Raw genomic sequence first — 18059 nt, 5'->3', positions numbered from 1 at the left:
CGCCCTGCAGGATCAACCTTTTTCTCTGATACTTAAGACCACAAGAAATCGGAATACAGGTTATAAACGGTACTGATTTATGTTCCAAATCAGATGAAAGATTTTTTTAGAGTTGTCTTTTGTCATTTCAGGAAGAGCTTTTGTACCGAAACAAATCCATTGTAAATACTGAATTGCCTGGCGACTACGTAGAGACACGAGTTTGTGCAAGCTTATTTGTATTTCCAATATAAGGTAAGTATAGATCAACTGGAAGCTGGTCTTTTTCAGGTAAAATTAGGAATTCTAATCAGCTTCAATATATTGTAAAAATATGTAACATGTCTGTTGTGATATGAAATACTTCGATTTTTTACAGTTGATGTATTGTCGGGAAGAGTTGAAAGTCGCTGCGGGGGTATAATCCATTATGATATGTATTTATGATAAGGTGACAAGGCGGTAACGGCAAATCAATTACTGAAAATTGATGGATGAAAAATTAATGTTTAATTTAAAGTCAACTGAAAGGACTAAGGAAGGAACGATAAAGGTCGTCAATATTTGTCGAATAGATACAATGAACATGTCTATTCCGAGATACAAGTAGGCATATATTAAACATACAGTTCTATTGTGATTTTGTGATGTGTAGTCAGAAAACAGCATATGTAAAATAGTAGATAGAAAACACAAAGCCGCTGAACAGAACCACGGAAGAATGAAGAAAACTTTTTTAATGTCATTTATCGACGAAAATTACTAAAACGTACAGTAATGCCTGATGACAATGCGATCTTTGTACCAACATGTAAACATGTCGTTGGAAGGTATTGTGTGTAACAGACAGGCTCCATACAGTGGCAGAACTTTGCCGGCAACATTCAAAAGATTCGCTTCTGCAATAAAACTTCCAAATCAGTCATCAGGATATGTGGGCTATCAGGCGACCTCCTCCTGGTGACCCCTTAATCTCCTGATGACCTCCTGACCTCCTAACCTCCTAACCTCCTGGTGACCTTCCAAGGTTATCATTTCCTTTTTGCAAGTATAACTGTTGAAAGTGCAGACAATTAATCCACTCTAGGGATAGAGGGACTCTAACGAATGGGTGAATAGTCTCCATCCCTTTTTAGACGTGTGGAATGAGAGGTCTATGAACGAGAGAGCACAAGTATCGTCCTGATGTAAAATTAAAACGTCAACACCTGTATAGTTATTTTGTTGTAGATGTACCAGAAGGAGTGATGTTCTAGACGGAGGGGTGATGTACCAGAAGGAGTGTTGTTCCAGAAGGAAGGTGCGTACCAAAAGGAGGGGTGATGCACCAGAAGCTGGGGTGTTGTACCAGAAGAAGGGGTGATGCACCAGAAGGAGTGTTGTTCCAAAAGGAGGGGTGTGTACCAGAAGGAGTGTTGTTCCAGAAGGAAGGTGCGTACCAAAAGGAGGGGTGATGCACCAGAAGCTGGGGTGTTGTACCAGAAGAAGGGGTGATGCACCAGAAGGAGTGTTGTTCCAAAAGGAGGGGTGTGTACCAGAAAGAGGGGTGATGCACCAGAAGGAGTGTTGTACCAGAAACAGGAGTGTTCTACCAGAAGGAGGGGTGTTGTACCAGAAGGAGGGGTGAGGCACCAGAAGGAGGGGTGTTGTACCAGAAACAGGAGTGTTGTACCAGAAACTGGGGTGTTGTACCAGAAGGAGGGGTGTTGTATCAGAAGGAGGAGTGTAGTACCAGAAGCTGGGGTGTTGTATCAGAAGGAGGGGTGATGCACCAGAAGGAGGGGTGATGTACCAGAAGGAGGGGTGTTGTACCAGAAGGAGGGGTAATGTACCAGAAGGAGGGGTGTTGTATCAGAAGGAGGGGTGATGCACCAGAAGGAGGGAGGTTGTTCCAGAAGGAGGGTGATGTACCAGAAGGAGGGGTGATGCACCAGAAGGAGGGGTGATGTACCAGAAGGAGGGGTAATGCACCAGAAGGAGGGGTGATGCATGAGAAAGAGGGGTGATGTACCAGAAGGAGGAGTGATGCATCAGAAGGAGTGTTGTACCAGAAGGAAGGGTGATGCACCAGAAGGAGGGGTGATGCACCAGAAGGAGGGGTGTTGTACCAGAAGGAGGGTGATGTACCAGAAGGAGGGATGATGTACCAGAAGGAGGGGTGATGCACCAGAAGGAGGGGTGTTGTACCAGAAGGAGGGTGATGTACCAGAAGGAGGGATGATGTACCAGAAGGAGGGGTGATGTACCAGAAGGAGGGGTAATGTTCCATAAGTATGAATTAAGTATCATTATGTATGTACTGCATATATTTGTAAATCACATTTAAGAAGTTACATTTATCTGTTTTTATTTGTACATGAAATCTTCATACAATGTGACTTTATGTAATATCACGACTCCCGTGGATGTCCAAGATTGTATAAAAGACGCACAAGTGAAGGTCACCTTTAATATAAATTTAGTTAGATATGCATAGCCAAAGATGATCTAAACTGCACCATGCAGCTGTGTCCTACTTGTAGGACTCGTCAGTGATCAAAAGAGTTTGAAACCTAGGAGGCGACTGAGGAAAATCCAAAGTGATCGAAAGAAAAGTCAATGTCTATATGGAGTAGGTGTTCTATCCCCTCACTTCTAGGAATTTCCTAATTTTCTTACATCTGACAATTTTAGAACAACGTCAAGTACACCACAAGATGTCAAAAGATGAAGCAGAAGAGATTGTTCCCTTTCTTCATCCTGCACATTTTTTTTATACTTTATTTCGTTTATATTTTGCCCCGTTCCATTGAGTTGGAATTTCCCCATACGTTCGTTAGTTTGTATCCAACATTAAGAGTAACTTCATGTAACCACACAACACTTTCTTAGCTTCTGTTATACGTCCTGTGCTATTCAAACACAGAAATAGATTAAAAAATAAGCATTGTGACTGCCTACAACTCACTATACTGTATCACACATAGTGCTATTTCTGCTGGGAATCGTAGCATTGTCTATCTGGATGGAAAGCCTTATCATTGTTGTAATACAAAGATTGGTTCTCTGAGAAAACGCTGTTGAGATATCCATATTAAAAAGTATGTGTTTTCATTGTGGTTGTACATTAGATATTGTGTTAAATATTGATACGGGTTACACGGCTCCAATCACGTACTAGGATTGTACTAAAAGATGCTATCATCCTGTGTGTATTTTGTATAGTGTTTAAGACACTGCTGGTGGATCTGAATGCCACACGCCAATTCATTCAAATAGTAGCACGGTTCAGAATATATACATGTACTTGATGTTCTTCTGAAATTATCAGATATAAAAAAATACTAAATTTATCGACACTTGCTTTCTAAGCTTCAAAATCGGGACCCTCTGCATCACTTACGAATTTTGGAAGGACAAAACTTATGTCAATACAGCTAATATCTGGTTCTATAGTACATCATTCTAAAGCTGTACTACAAAGTACTGTTTATCTGATTTTTGTTTGTTTCTTTCTTTTTAATGACTAAACCTTTGGATACAGAGAGGTTATCAAGTAAGAAGGATATCCGATTACCTTTGTTGGTTTTCTCTCGATCTGCTCACTGTTTTCAAAGATTTCATCAAGTTCGCGGACGGAGTGTTTACCATTCCAATAAGTTCCAATCTCATTTAATGGAAGTTTCCCCCTCATTTGACAGATTATATCTAGCTACGCAATATTAATAGTTATCAAACATAATCTTAAATGACATAATGAGTTGGTGTGTTTTAATTAAAAAGGAAGACAATATCTGAAGGCAAATGACATGTAACTAGGTCTTGATTGTATGAAATTGTGAGGAATTACAAACAAAAACAAAATGAATTTGGGAAAACATTCAACAAACAACCTTATATCAGAACTTTAGTTAGATTTCAAGTAAAGTGTAACATTTTTCAGTCCATCAAAAGGGAGGTTTCCGTGACAATACAATATTACTTTGGCCACATTTCAGCTCTGAGAGACAGGGGTAGAAATCTCGGCCAAGTCTCGCCGAACGTGAGTCTGTTGAGGATATTCTACCAAATTGCCACTGTATATTTGTTTATAGAAGCTGCACAATTCAGTCCTGTTCATTCCTTTTGTCTTGCATAGAAAAAATATATGACAACAAAGTGTGTGCCAGTTCGGATCCGCTTTTTTCCATTTCTAAATATTTCTTCGTATCAAGCTTTTAATGAACTGAACAAAACAAAAAGAAATAAAGCAATATTCCACGATTATCGGTATGTCATTTACCGTTCAATGTTTTTTGTTATTTCAGATAAAACTTTTAATCTAAGTTCTGTCGCGGTACATTAACAACGTAACCGGACATGATAGCGTTACAATATAGAACACTTGGAGTCTAACAGAATATCGCTAAAACTACGACAAAATACCGCGAGGTATTTGGCAACATTTAAGCAAACGACAGTTACAGAAACATTTGAGACAAAATCCATTCTTAGTAAGCGAGAGATAACGACTTGGCGCCATTTGTAAAAATATATCTGGTCTTGACCTTGATACATTTACAATGATAATAGAGCGGTGTGACCTTGTGCCCTCAGGCCGGAATGTCAGTCATATTACAAACAGAGCACCCCAATGCTGTAATCGGCGATCAATTCTCTGTCAATATACCGTTCTGATAGTGTTGGGGAGTTCCTAAGAGGTTCGATAATGCTTTAACAATTTTCCAAAGAAACAATGAAAATGTTGAGAGTGAAAAGGTGAAAAAATTCCGTTTCTACTTTTCATTTTAGAACATTTTTATCAGGTTGGTAATGTCTGCAGAATAGAAGTTCCTAAATCATAACCAGTAGAAGATTAGAGTGTGACGTTTTGATGATTACACGGTCACCTTCATCTTATAACACAGTCAGTAGAAGATTAGAGTGTGACGTTTTGATGACTACACGGTCACCTTCATCTTATAACACAGTCAGTAGAAGATTAGAGTGTGACGTTTTGATGACTACACGGTCACCTTCATCTTATAACACAGTCAGTAGAAGATAAGAGTGTGACGTTTTGATGACTACACGGTCACCATCTTATAACACAGTCAGTAGAAGATAAGAGTGTGACGTTTTGATGACTACACGGTCACCTTCATCTTATAACACAACCAGTAGAAGATAAGAGTGTGACGTTTTGATGACTACACGGTCACCTTCATCTTATAACACAGCCAGTAGAAGATTAGAGTGTGACGTTTTGATGACTACACGGTCACCTTCATCTTATAACACAGTCAGTAGAAGATAAGAGTGTGACGTTTTGATGACTACACGGTCACCTTCATCTTATAACACAGTCAGTAGAAGATAAGAGTGTGACGTTTTGATGACTACACGGTCACCTTCATCTTATAACACAGTCAGTAGAAGATAAGAGTGTGACGTTTTGATGACTACACGGTCACCTTCCTCTTATAACACAACCAACAGCAGATTTGAGTGTGACGTTTCAATGACTACACGGTCACCTACACCAGACAAATGACCAGTGTACTAGCACTGACGTACGTAGTGCACGGGATGGTAAGGATCGGCAAGCCTTGTTGGTTGTACTATAATCCTGTGTACACTAAAGTCGAAAATAGTGTGACGAGATGGTAAACAGATTATAGACTGTACTCAATTCTGTTTACGAATACATCTCACTTAAACAACCGAGCAAGGACAGATCTATCATGGTGTTACGAGCACCTGGAAAGCCCCAGTTGTCATGGACTCCGACGAATATGAGAACAATTCGTGGCTATGCTTGGAAACAACAAAAGGTATGAAAGTTAAAATAAAGCACCTGGTAGTTATCTTATCAAAACTAAAGTAAAATAATAAGAGCACCCAATTACAATACAGACACCTGTATCTACTGCACAACTAAGTACCACAAAGAAGGTAATACATTACGGCCTACAGTGGACTATACTGGTTCCATTGGTTACAATGTCTCCAGGTCATTAGCAGACATTCTCGGGCCCTTGGTGGGAAATCTGAACATCACTCGAAAGACCTTGCAGAAAGTATACCCACGGTACTTATCCAAAACGATCAGGAATGGATCTTTTCACCAGCACACCCACTGACAAAGCACTTGGTATCATTCCGAGCCGCCTAGAGCAAGACCGGTCATGGCGAAGAACACCAATCTTCATATCCAAGACATCAAGGATTTTCTAGAATTTGTGCTTACAACAACATACACTGCTTTCAAAGACTAATGGTTCAGCCCAGCCATGGGAAGTGCAGTATCTCTGACTAAGGCTGACTTATTCATGGAGCACTTGGAGAAAGAGGCAATAGCCACGGCCCTTGTAGAATGTAAGCTTAGTCTGTGGAAACGATATGTTGATGACATTTACTTAAAAAAGGGTCACAGAAGGATTTGACAGAGCTTATCAATACCGTAGACATCACTAATAACATCAAATTCACCTCTGAGGAGGAAATCGGTGGTACTATACCATTCCTTGACACCTTCCTAGTAAAGAACGGAACTATCAAAGTATTGCTCTATAGGCGCAAACCCCAACTTCCGGTCTCACCACCCCTTACACCAGAAGTTTGGCGTTGTACGCACCTTCCCTTTACAGATGTTAAAGGATTGTCACAGAACAACAAAACAAGAAGCAAGAACAAAAATACATTCATATTACCATGAAAATATGTGAATACCCGGATTGAGCTATTCAGAAAGATAACAATGAATTTGGTAAAAGTTAAACGACTGAAACGAAAGGATAAGATGTCATCCCTTACATCAAAGAAACCATTCAGAGGATTTATCGTGGACATGACATTGCAGCCGCTATGACACCCCACAACACTCTGTGAAATATGCTAGTCCATCCTAAGGATAAAACACTCAAAGAGAATGTCACAGAATATGTATACAGAATCGAATGCAAGAACTGCGACGCATCATATATCGGAGAAAGAGGCAGGAGATTCGGGACCCGACTGAATGAACATCAGAAAGACTCGGGATCCCAGGAAGACGACACATTCACCAGATCAGAGTGAAAGCCTTCTCTGTTCCTGAAAAAAGAAATCTACACTCACAAATAATTCTACACAAGACTCTCGCATATATCACTATGACCAAGTCTTAAACCGCAGCCGAATTTGACTTCAATACATTGTTACCATCCTGTGTATATTTAGTCTGTAATCTGTTTACCATCTCGTCACACTATTTTCGACCTTAATTTACATTGGTCCACAGGACAACCGAAAAAATTTGGTCGATTCCATACCATCTCGTATACTACGTATGTCAGTACTAGTGACTCTCAAATCTTTTCCTAGTTGTGTTATAAGAACTTCGATATCACACAGGAACTAATTGTGTTATAACAAGGATAACGTACACCTGTAAACTGATGTAACAATGTATTATATCTACCGCACACAAGTACAGAAATATCACGTGTGTAATCATGTACCTAGTTCCACACACCAGTACAGAAATACCACGTGTGTAACCATGTACCCAGTACCACGCACCAGTACAAAAATACCACGTGTGTATTGATGTACCCAGTAACCACACACCAGTACCCACGTGTGTAACCACACACACACACAGTACAGAAATACCACGTGTGTAACCATGTACCCAGTACCACACACCAGTACAGAAATACCACGTGTGTAACCATGTACCCAGTACCACACACCAGTACAGAAATACCACGTGTGTAACCATGTACCCAGTACCACACACCAGTACAGAAATACCACGTGTGTAACCATGTACCCAGTACCACACACCAGTACAGAAATACCACGTGTGTAACCATGTACCCAGTACCACACACCAGTACAGAAATACCACGTGTGTAACCATGTACCCAGTACCACACACCAGTACAGAAATATCACGTGTGTAACCATGTACCCAGTACCACACACCAGTACAGAAATACCACGTGTGTAACCATGTACCCAGTACCACACACCAGTACAGAAATACCACGTGTGTAACCATGTACCCAGTACCACACACCAGTACAGAAATACCAACACACAGTACAGAAATGTGTGTAACCATGTACCCAGTACCACACACCAGTACAGAAATACCACGTGTGTAACCATGTACCCAGTACCACACACCAGTACAGAAATACCACGTGTGTAACCATGTACCCAGAACCACACACCAGTACAGAAATACCACGTGTGTAACCATGTACCCAGTACCACACATCAGTACAGAAATACCACGTGTGTAACCACGTACTCAGTACCACACACCAGTACAGAAATACCACGTGTGTAACCATGTACCCAGTACCACACACCAGTACAGAAATACCACGTGTGTAACCATGTACCCAGTACCACACACCAGTACAGAAATACCACGTGTGTAACCATGTACCCAGTACCACACACCAATACAGAAATACCACGTGTGTAACCATGTACCCAGTACCACACACCAGTACAGAAATACCACGTATGTAACCATGTACCCAGTACCACACACCAGTACAGAAATACCACGTGTGTAACCATGTACCCAGTACCACACACCAGTACAGAAATACCACGTGTGTAACCATGTACCCAGTACCACACACCAGTACAGAAATACCACGTGTGTAACCATGTACCCAGTACCACACACAAGTACAGAAATACCACGTGTGTAACCATGTACCCAGTACCACACACCAGTACAGAAATACCACGTGTGTAACCATGTACCCAGTAAGTACCACACACCAGTACAGAAATACCAAGTGTGTAACCATGTACCCAGTACCACACACCAGTACAGAAATAACACGTGTGTAATCATGTACCCAGTACCACACACCAGTACAGAAATACCACGTGTGTAACCATGTACCCAGTACCACACACCAGTACAGAAATACCACGTGTGTAACCATGTACCCAGTACCACACACCAGTACAGAAATACCACGTGTGTAACCATGTACCCAGTACCACACACCAGTACAGAAATACCACGTGTGTAACCATGTACCCAGTACCACACACCAGTACAGAAATACCACGTGTGTAACCATGTACCCACACACCAGTACCACACACTACACACCAGTACAGAAATATCACGTGTGTAACCATGTACCCAGTACCACACACCAGTACAGAAATACCACGTGTGTAACCATGTACCCAGTACCACACACCAGTACAGAACTACCAGGTGTGTAACCATGTACCCAGTACCACACACCAGTACAGAAATACCACGTGTGTAACCATGTACCCAGTACCACACACCAGTACAGAAATAACACGTGTGTAATCATGTACCCAGTACCACACACCAGTACAGAAATTAAACGTGTGTAACCATGTACCCAGTACCACACACCAGTACAGAAATACCACGTGTGTAACCATGTACCCAGTACCACACACCAGTACAGAAATACCACGTGTGTAACCATGTACCCAGTACCACACACCAGTACAGAAATACCACGTGTGTAACCATGTACCCAGTACCACACACCAGTACAGAAATACCACGTGTGTAACCATGTACCCAGTACCACACACCAGTACAGAAATATCACGTGTGTAACCATGTACCCAGTACCACACACCAGTACAGAAATACCACGTGTGTAAACATCAGTACACAACCACCACGTGTGTAACATGTACACCAGTACCACACACCAGTACAGAAATACCACGTGTGTAACCATGTGTAGTACCACACACCAGTACAGAAATACCACACACACCACACACCAGTACAGAAATACCACGTGTGTAACCATGTACCCAGTACCACACACCAGTACAGAAATACCACGTGTGTAACCATGTACCCAGTACCACACACCAGTACAGAAATACCACGTGTGTAACCATGTACCCAGTACCACACACCAGTACAGAAATACCACGTGTGTAACCATGTACCCAGTACCACACACCAGTACAGAAATACCACGTGTGTAACCATGTACCCAGTACCACACACCAGTACAGAAATACCACGTGTGTAACCATGTACCCAGTACCACACACCAGTACAGAAATACCACGTGTGTAACCATGTACACAGTACCACACACAAGTACAGAAATACCACGTGTGTAAACATGTACCAAGTACCACACACCAGTACAGAAATACCACGTGTGTAACCACATGCCCAGTACCGCACACCCGTACAGAAATACCACGTGCATAACCATGTACCCAGTACCACACACAAGTACAGAAATACCACGTGTGTAACTATGTACCCAGTACCACACACCAGTACAGAAATACCACGTGTGTAACCATGTGCCCAGTACCACACACCAGTACAGAAATACCACGTGTGTAACCATGTACCCAGTACCACACACCAGTACAGAAATACCACGTGTGTAACCATGTACCCACACCACGTGTGTGTAACCATGTGCCCAGTACCGCACACCCGTACAGAAATACCACGTGCATAACCATGTACCCAGTACCACACACCAGTACAGAAATACCACGTGTGTAACCATGTACCCAGTAAGTACCACACACCAGTACAGAAATATCACGTGTGTAACCATGTACCCAGTACCGCACACCAGTACAGAAATACCACGTGTGTAACGATGTACCCAGTACAGAAATACCACGTGTGTACCAGTACAGAAATACCACGTGTGTAACCATGTACCCAGTACCACACACCAGTACAGAAATACCACGTGTGTAACCATGTACCCAGTACCACACACCAATACAGAAATACCACGTGTGTAACCATGTACCCAGTGCCACACACCAGTACAGAAATATCACGTGTGTAACCATGTACCCAGTACCACACACCAATACAGAAATACCACGTGTGTAACCATGTACCCAGTATCACACACCAGTACAGAAATATCACGTGTGTAAGCATGTACCCAGTACCACACACTCGTACAGAAATAAAACGTGTGTAACCACGTGTCCAATTTCACACATCCGTGCACGTGTCTAGTACAGATATGTAAGTAGATGTCCAGTACACGTGTCAGCTCACACCCTATGGAAATGTACGTCCCCTGTCAGTCGTGATAACACAATATTCATTTCCTGTGTTCCTTGTGGTTGGCTAGCGGGGTTAAAATTCTGGTGGTGCAAATGAGAAAACGTTAAAAAAATTAATATCGTTATCCTGTTACTGCAATGACAAAAATATAAATCGACATATTGCATTTCTATATCTGATAATGTGTAACTATTGAACTTAAATTTCCAACGAGTCAAATGTGTTGGTAAGGCTGAAAAGGTGTGATTTTTTTCCCATTTAGCCTTCATAGTTTCATGATGAGACAAAGGTATGTTAGGCTGTGATGGATAGGTGTTTTAATGGAGGACGTAACGGGTTCACAGCCATTTTATGTTACATTTAACACTCTCTTATCTGCTGTAGTAGTTACATATCAGTTAACACTAACTCAGTCTTAAAACAGTTTTTCTTCTAAAAGTTAAAAACATAACTTAGAAATGAAATAGATAAAGTGTTGTAAAATAATGTACTAGAAATACAAATTTGTCAAAGAGTTATAACAGTAATAAAACTTATATAATTGAAAAGCTAGTTTGACTTTCTGAAAAGAAATGTTACCTTCGTTTGATTCACACGACCTTATCACCAGAGATATGATGTGTTTATGAAACATTATGACATTATGGTTGCAACAACATTAAAATCACATGGTCAAAATTTTGATACAACCAGAAAGATCTTGTCACAAGAAACACACTGTTCTATTATTCAGTCCTCGATAAATTACTTAATTAAGACAGATAAACAAGACCGTCAGCTTCGTGGAGTCGGTATAATTCAAGATTGCGTTATTCATGGAAATTACATAACACGTGATTATAGTGATTATATAAGTGCTTGTATCAAATAGGATAACATTACATCTCCTTTCAAGGTTCCTTTAGCACTGTTTTTCGACTACTTTTAAACTAAAACTGTCAAAGTTTTTTCACGAATGTTAATGAGAACTAAGATAAACATTTTAAACTTTAAACTTTTAAAAAACCTTTTAACTTTATAAGTCCATCCTCTTTGGCGGCACTGACATCCGTCCAGATCTTGTTTGGTAGCCATTACGTGTACTGTCCATCGGACGCGACGCGGGCTCGGTACGATTCTGGTGGTGGTCAACGATCGGCGGTCGCGTAACACTAGCTGTAGGAATGTTATCGTACTCTATAGGTTCCGGAAGTTTTGGTCCAGTCGTTGGTACGATATGGCGACGGTTTCTACGCACTTCGCCTGTTGGTGTTTTAACGACGTAAGATCGAGGGGTGGGTGCAGATTTCACGACCTCTCCACGAGTCCCACTGCCCTTATCCAAACGCGATCTCCTGGATTGAGCGGTGCAAGATTTTTGACGCGATGACGCTGATTATAGTTCCGTTTTTGGTTGTCGCACAGCTCAGTATCTTTGTCCTTCACCTCTGTTAGATAAGGCCATTTTGGGATGAGTGTTTCTGGCTTAACTGGCACTTTTTTTTGTATTTGTCTACCCATGCGAAGTTCGGCAGGGTTATACCCATTCGATAAGGGCGTCGCACGATACGACATTAGGGCGACGTACGGATTCTTGTTTTTGCGCAACAGTTTCTTGATGGTTTGCACGGCGCGTTCCGCTTCACTATTGCTCTGTGCATATCTCTGATTGCTGGTTACGTGTTGGAATCCAAATTCCTTTGCGAATCGCACAAACACTTCAGACGCATACTGTGGTCCGTTATGAGAAATTAGCACATCTGGTATCCTGTGACGGCTAAATATGGATTTGAGATGTACGATCATATCCTCCGATGACGTTGACGACAACTTGGCGATTTCCACAAAACGTGAGAAATAGTCAACAACAAGAAGGTCTGTTTTCCCTTTGAAATGGAAGAGATCTGTACCCGCGCGTTGCCATGGACGTGTCGGTAGCGGAGTTGGTATTAACGGTTCGGCAGAGTCGTTCCTTGCCTCGGCACAGATATGGCAAGAATTTACCACGTCCTCGATTTGGCTGCTAAGACCATGCCGCCAGACTGACGATTTCGCGCGTTTTCGACACTTCGCGACTCCTAAGTGGCCCTCGTGCAATTTCTCTAGGATCCCGGAATAGGCGGTATAACAAGTCTATCACCTCTCAACATCAATCTGTCAACCACGAGGATTTCACCTCGCAGTCCCCAATACGGTTTCACAAGTTCGTCTAGGTGTGTTTTGTCACTCGGCAATTCTCCCAATGTCATTAACTTTGAACATACTGGGTCGGATTTTAGTTCAGTCCTTATTTGTTCCAACCGAGAGTTTGTCGCGGGAAAATTGTCCACAATCGACTCCACAAAACACTGTGTGTTTTTGGTGAAATTCTCCTCTTCGGCTGAAATACCCCCATGCACGGGGGAGGGGGATAACGTGTCTGGTGTATAAAGTTCCTTCCCCGGCACGTGGATTATGTCATAGCTGAACATCATAAGTCGCATACGGAAACGCTGAATACGCGGCGGAAGTTCCATTCGGAACTTCAATTCTATGATAAGGACGCTAAATCGGCCACATGCCCACGTGAGGGCTATAGCCTTTTTTTCGATTTGCACGTAACGCTGTTCCGTCGGAGTTAACGCACGCAAACATGACGCTACCGGTCTCCGCACTCCGTTTTCCTGCACCTGTGTGATGACTGCCCCGATTCCATATGACGACGCGTCAGCCGATATTAGCGTCTCCTTGTTCGGATCGTAAAGGGCTACAACTGGGTTAGAACAAAGTTCCTGTTTTATGTCCGAAAATGCCTGCTCTTGGGCGCTACCCCATGGCCACATGTTCTTTTTACTGAGCAGGTCGCGAATCGGTGTCATTTTCTCTGCGAGGTTTGGCGAGAACTTTCCCATCTGGTTTACCATTCCCAGAAATCGACGGACTCCAGAAATATCTGTAGGCGAATCAATGTCGCGGATTGCCTTGATCCTGTCGGGGTCAGGTGAAATTCCATCACTGTTTATGACATGTCCGGCGAATTTAATTTCGGTTTTGGAAAATTCACATTTCTCACTGTTCAGTGTGACACCAGAGTTTTGAAGTTTCTGTAATACGGCGTTTACTCGTCGGTCGTGTTCGATTTTATTTTAAACGAGAACATCGTATGTCTGACACACGACTCCTTCGTAGCCTTCCAAGATCTGTGACATTTTCTTTTGAAAATGCTCGGGCGCTGACGAGATTCCGAACGGTAACCTTCGGAAGTAATACCGTCCAAACGGCGTGATGAAGGTTGTCAGTAACGCTGATTCTCTGACCAGTTCCACTTGCCAAAATCCAGAATTGGCGTCGAGCTTTGTGAAAAGTTTAGCACCCGCTAGCTGTCCTAGCGTTTGATCAACTTCCGGTAGGGGGTGTTTTTCTCTTTAAACACTCTCGTTGAGCTTAGTCAAATCTACAAAAATGCGCACAGTTCCTTTGGCTTTCGGCACTGCCACCATCTCCGCGCACCAGTCACATAGTTTGTCGACGCGCTCTATAACGCATAGTTCTTCCATCCGAGCCAACTCGGCCTTCACCTTTGGAAGGAGCGGTATCGGTACGCGACGTGGTGTTGTTAACGTAAAAGAAAATGCATCTTTGCGGAGTTTAATCTGGTATTCAACTTTGATTTTTTTCCCAAACCCGTGAATAATTTCGTATATTTGACCTTGAAATCGGTTTCCTCTCCGGCGCCGACTTCCTCAACTCTAGTCACAAGTCCCAAAAGTTCGACTGCCGGTCGTCCCAGTAGTGGTTGCCGTAGACCATTCACGACGTAGATATCTTGTCTCGCGACTTTATTTCCGACGTGTAGTTTTCCGGTAAACATTCCGCACACTTCAAATTTATTGTGGCACGGTCCGTGTAGAATTCTGTCTGATCGCCGCAATTTTACGTTTTTGCACTTTCGGTATGACTGCCACATCTGCGCCAGTGTCGATTTTGAATTTCACTTGTCTCTGCTCAAGTTGAACATTCACAAACCACGGATTCGAATCTATACACCCGACTTCTCCGAGAAATGCGACTTCCTCTGGCCTTGGGTTCTCATAATAGTTCACGTTATCATGGTCATACTCGTAAACTTCGCCGACATTTCCCAGACAACATTTCCACGTCTCTTGCATTTACTGCAGGTTATATCCTTAGCTGGACACCTTTCCCTGAGGTGATTAGGCGAATACCCGCATCTCGGACTGGAAGAACCCTGTTGAGCAACATTTCTGTATTTAGAACCCCCAGATGTGGTGCCTCCGCCACGCTTGGTATTCCCCCGATATTGTTTGTTTTGGCGAAAGTTCTGTTGCGATTTGTTTACATTTGTAACAAATTTACTGTGTACTGCATCTACGGGTTTATGATCGGCACTATTGTTCATGACGTCATTTCTAACAACCGACTGTTGTTTCTTTACAGCTTCGCTTTGGCGAGTTTGTTTCATGGCCTTTTCAAGTGTTAATTTTTGAGTATAATTGCAGCTTTTCGGCCAGCCGTTCATCTCTCAAACCAACAACTAATCTGTCCCTTATCATTTCATCATGTAGGGTACCGCAACCACAATGTTCAGCAAGATGATAGAGGGAAGTAATAAATGTGTCGACAGACTTACCGTCCATTTGCTTCCTCTGATTAAATTTGGCCCTTTCATAAATTGTGTTTCGTCTCCCAACAAAATAGTCATTGAATTTGGTTTCAACTGTGTCATAGACACGTTCCTCCTCGGACAAGTTCAATGAAGCCTAAATGTCCTCGGCTGCACTACCCATAGTATAAATGAGTGTGTTCACTTGTGTTTCTTCACTTTTATCACTAAGACCGAATGCCTGGCGAAATCTCTGAAACCTCCTTACCCATCGCTGCCATTCCTCGGGGTTCGAGAAATTAAATTGTTCTGGCGCGGTAACCTGATAAGTGGCCATTTTTTTCGACTGGTCTGTTCTGTAGGTGTTTTAAAAGTTTTTCACTGGTTCAATTCTGACACCATGTTCTATTATTCAGTCCTCGATAAATTACTTAATTAAGACAGATAAACAAGACCGTCAGCTTCGTGGACTCGGTATAATTCAAGATGGCGTCATACGTGGAAATTGCATAACACGTGCTTATAGTCTGTTTCATATCAGTGCTTGTATCAAATAGGAGAACACTACACACACATGTCAAATATGAAAACCTTACCTATAATGGTGCAATAGTTATGGGTAAGGTTGATGTTGACAACAGACAGACAAACAAACAACTGAAAAATAATGTCCCCGATATTTTGATCCGGTAAAAACATGGATGTTATTCAGAATAACAGTATGACAGTAAGTGGCACTCGATAATGCAGTCGATCACGACACCATCTCACTGAAATTGATAAAAAAAAGCTGACCAATCGTGAAAATCACAGCAGAGTCTAAGTCTTCAAGATTTATCTAAAATAGTTATACAATATAAGAGGTGAATGTGGACAAAAACACTAACACATATCTAGACCGCCCCTGTCCTGTACATATAGGGCGTGATAACCCATTATTTTATCAGGGTTATCTGTAAAACCAAACAAATCCTACCTGAACTTGCGATGTTTTTCGTGCTGGTCTGTAAAACCTGTTGGTTGTTTGAATACGGCTGTTTGTGTTATACTATTATTCTCTTTATTTCCTCCAAGCTGAAGATTTTACAAACAGAATAATAGTCATTTACATATCAACGCATATACAATTGTTAACAATAACATTACATGAGCATACTAGATATACATCAATTGAAAAACATAATTGGCAATTATAATTAAGAAATACAGTTCATTTAATAGTTTCACTATCCTTATGATGTACATAATTCTTGTATAGAAAAAAAATGATATGAATTGCACATGCTCTCAGTTAGGCGATCATATGCTACCAGAGGTGATACATTTTAAAACTTTTCTCAATAAATATCACTGATCGTAATCTAAAGACATACATATCATGCTCATTTAAATCACAAGTCATCTGTCCTCCTAGGAGGATGTATAATAACTCTTGACTTGATAGGGAATGTAGATAAACACTTAGTGAAATACCGTCATTGTTAATATTGGAAATAGAACACCATAATAGATCACGTACATCTTCTGTGTAAGTACATACTAACACAACATGAGTTAAAATATCATTATGTAAAATACCACATTTATGACACAACTCTGGGTGGTCATTTATATAACTAGTTGCAATTATTTTCATGACATAATGTATTGAACTTCTACATTCAGGAAATTTCATTGCGAGCTTCCAAAATATGTGTGGCTCTAATTTACAATGAACATTTCTAAATATATAAAATTCACTATCACGTGACATACGTTCTTTCCACTCTTGCTCTTTTTTCAACCATACACTCGCTTTCACTAGTTTTTTCCATTGCCGCTTTGAAGGGGAATACACTTCCTTGTATAAAAGTTTCTAATATACCATATAGGTTATACTTTTTAATAATTCTGATCATGTCATCTACAATTCCTACATTATCTTTCGGCATTCTAAGAAGTGGCGAGTAAAGTCGTCTTAAGAATATAGTAAACGTTAACGTAGTTCTATCTAGACAACACAATCTTCCAAAGAATAACAGTTTTTTAATATCAATATAACCTTCTATAGATGTCCAACCAATAAGACCACAACACATATCACTACCTGAACTTGCGATGTTTTCAGTGCTGGTCTGTAAAACCTGTTGGTTGTTTGAATACGGCTGTTTGTGTTATACATCACGAAAAGATGATAAAATCACATGGAACTTTTTATGGGAATGCTTATCTAAGCTGGTAGATATAGCAGGACGAATACTTGAAAGTCGCAATCTGATGACATACTCACCGTGCGGTTTGGTACAAATGGTTGGCTGATATTACGGATTGAAAATTAAACGTGAAACTTGTGTATTTAGGACTTAACAGCGATCACATGTTTAATAGAATTGATCGGTGATTGTAAAAGTCATTTTCAATTTAATAGTTTTCGAAGTAACACTGGGCCCTGCATTAATTCGTCTTGTCGTAGAA

General features: G+C 41.3%; 1 protein-coding gene across 1 annotated transcript; it reads right to left on the bottom strand.

Annotated features, from left to right (window-relative positions):
• Positions 1-12310: 12310 nt before the first annotated feature.
• LOC132561685 (uncharacterized) lies at positions 12311-12808 on the bottom strand. Its single transcript, XM_060226387.1, has one exon. The coding sequence runs from the start codon at positions 12806-12808 to the stop codon at positions 12311-12313; it is 498 nt and encodes a 165-aa protein (XP_060082370.1).
• Between the last annotated feature and the right edge of the window lie 5251 nt (positions 12809-18059).

Source organism: Ylistrum balloti, unplaced genomic scaffold, assembly GCF_031769215.1.
Source record: "Ylistrum balloti isolate Yb309-2 unplaced genomic scaffold, AGI_CSIRO_Ybal_v1 Utg371264, whole genome shotgun sequence".
Classification (NCBI taxonomy): domain Eukaryota; kingdom Metazoa; phylum Mollusca; class Bivalvia; order Pectinida; family Pectinidae; genus Ylistrum; species Ylistrum balloti.
The sequence above is the reverse complement of the archived record's forward strand: the minus strand, read 5'-3'. Positions and strand labels throughout refer to the sequence as shown.

Bases quoted from the DNA above. Each gene is read 5' to 3' on its own strand.
- LOC132561685 (XM_060226387.1), bottom strand. From the start codon at position 12,808: ATGATCGTACATCTCAAATCCATATTTAGCCGTCACAGGATACCAGAT.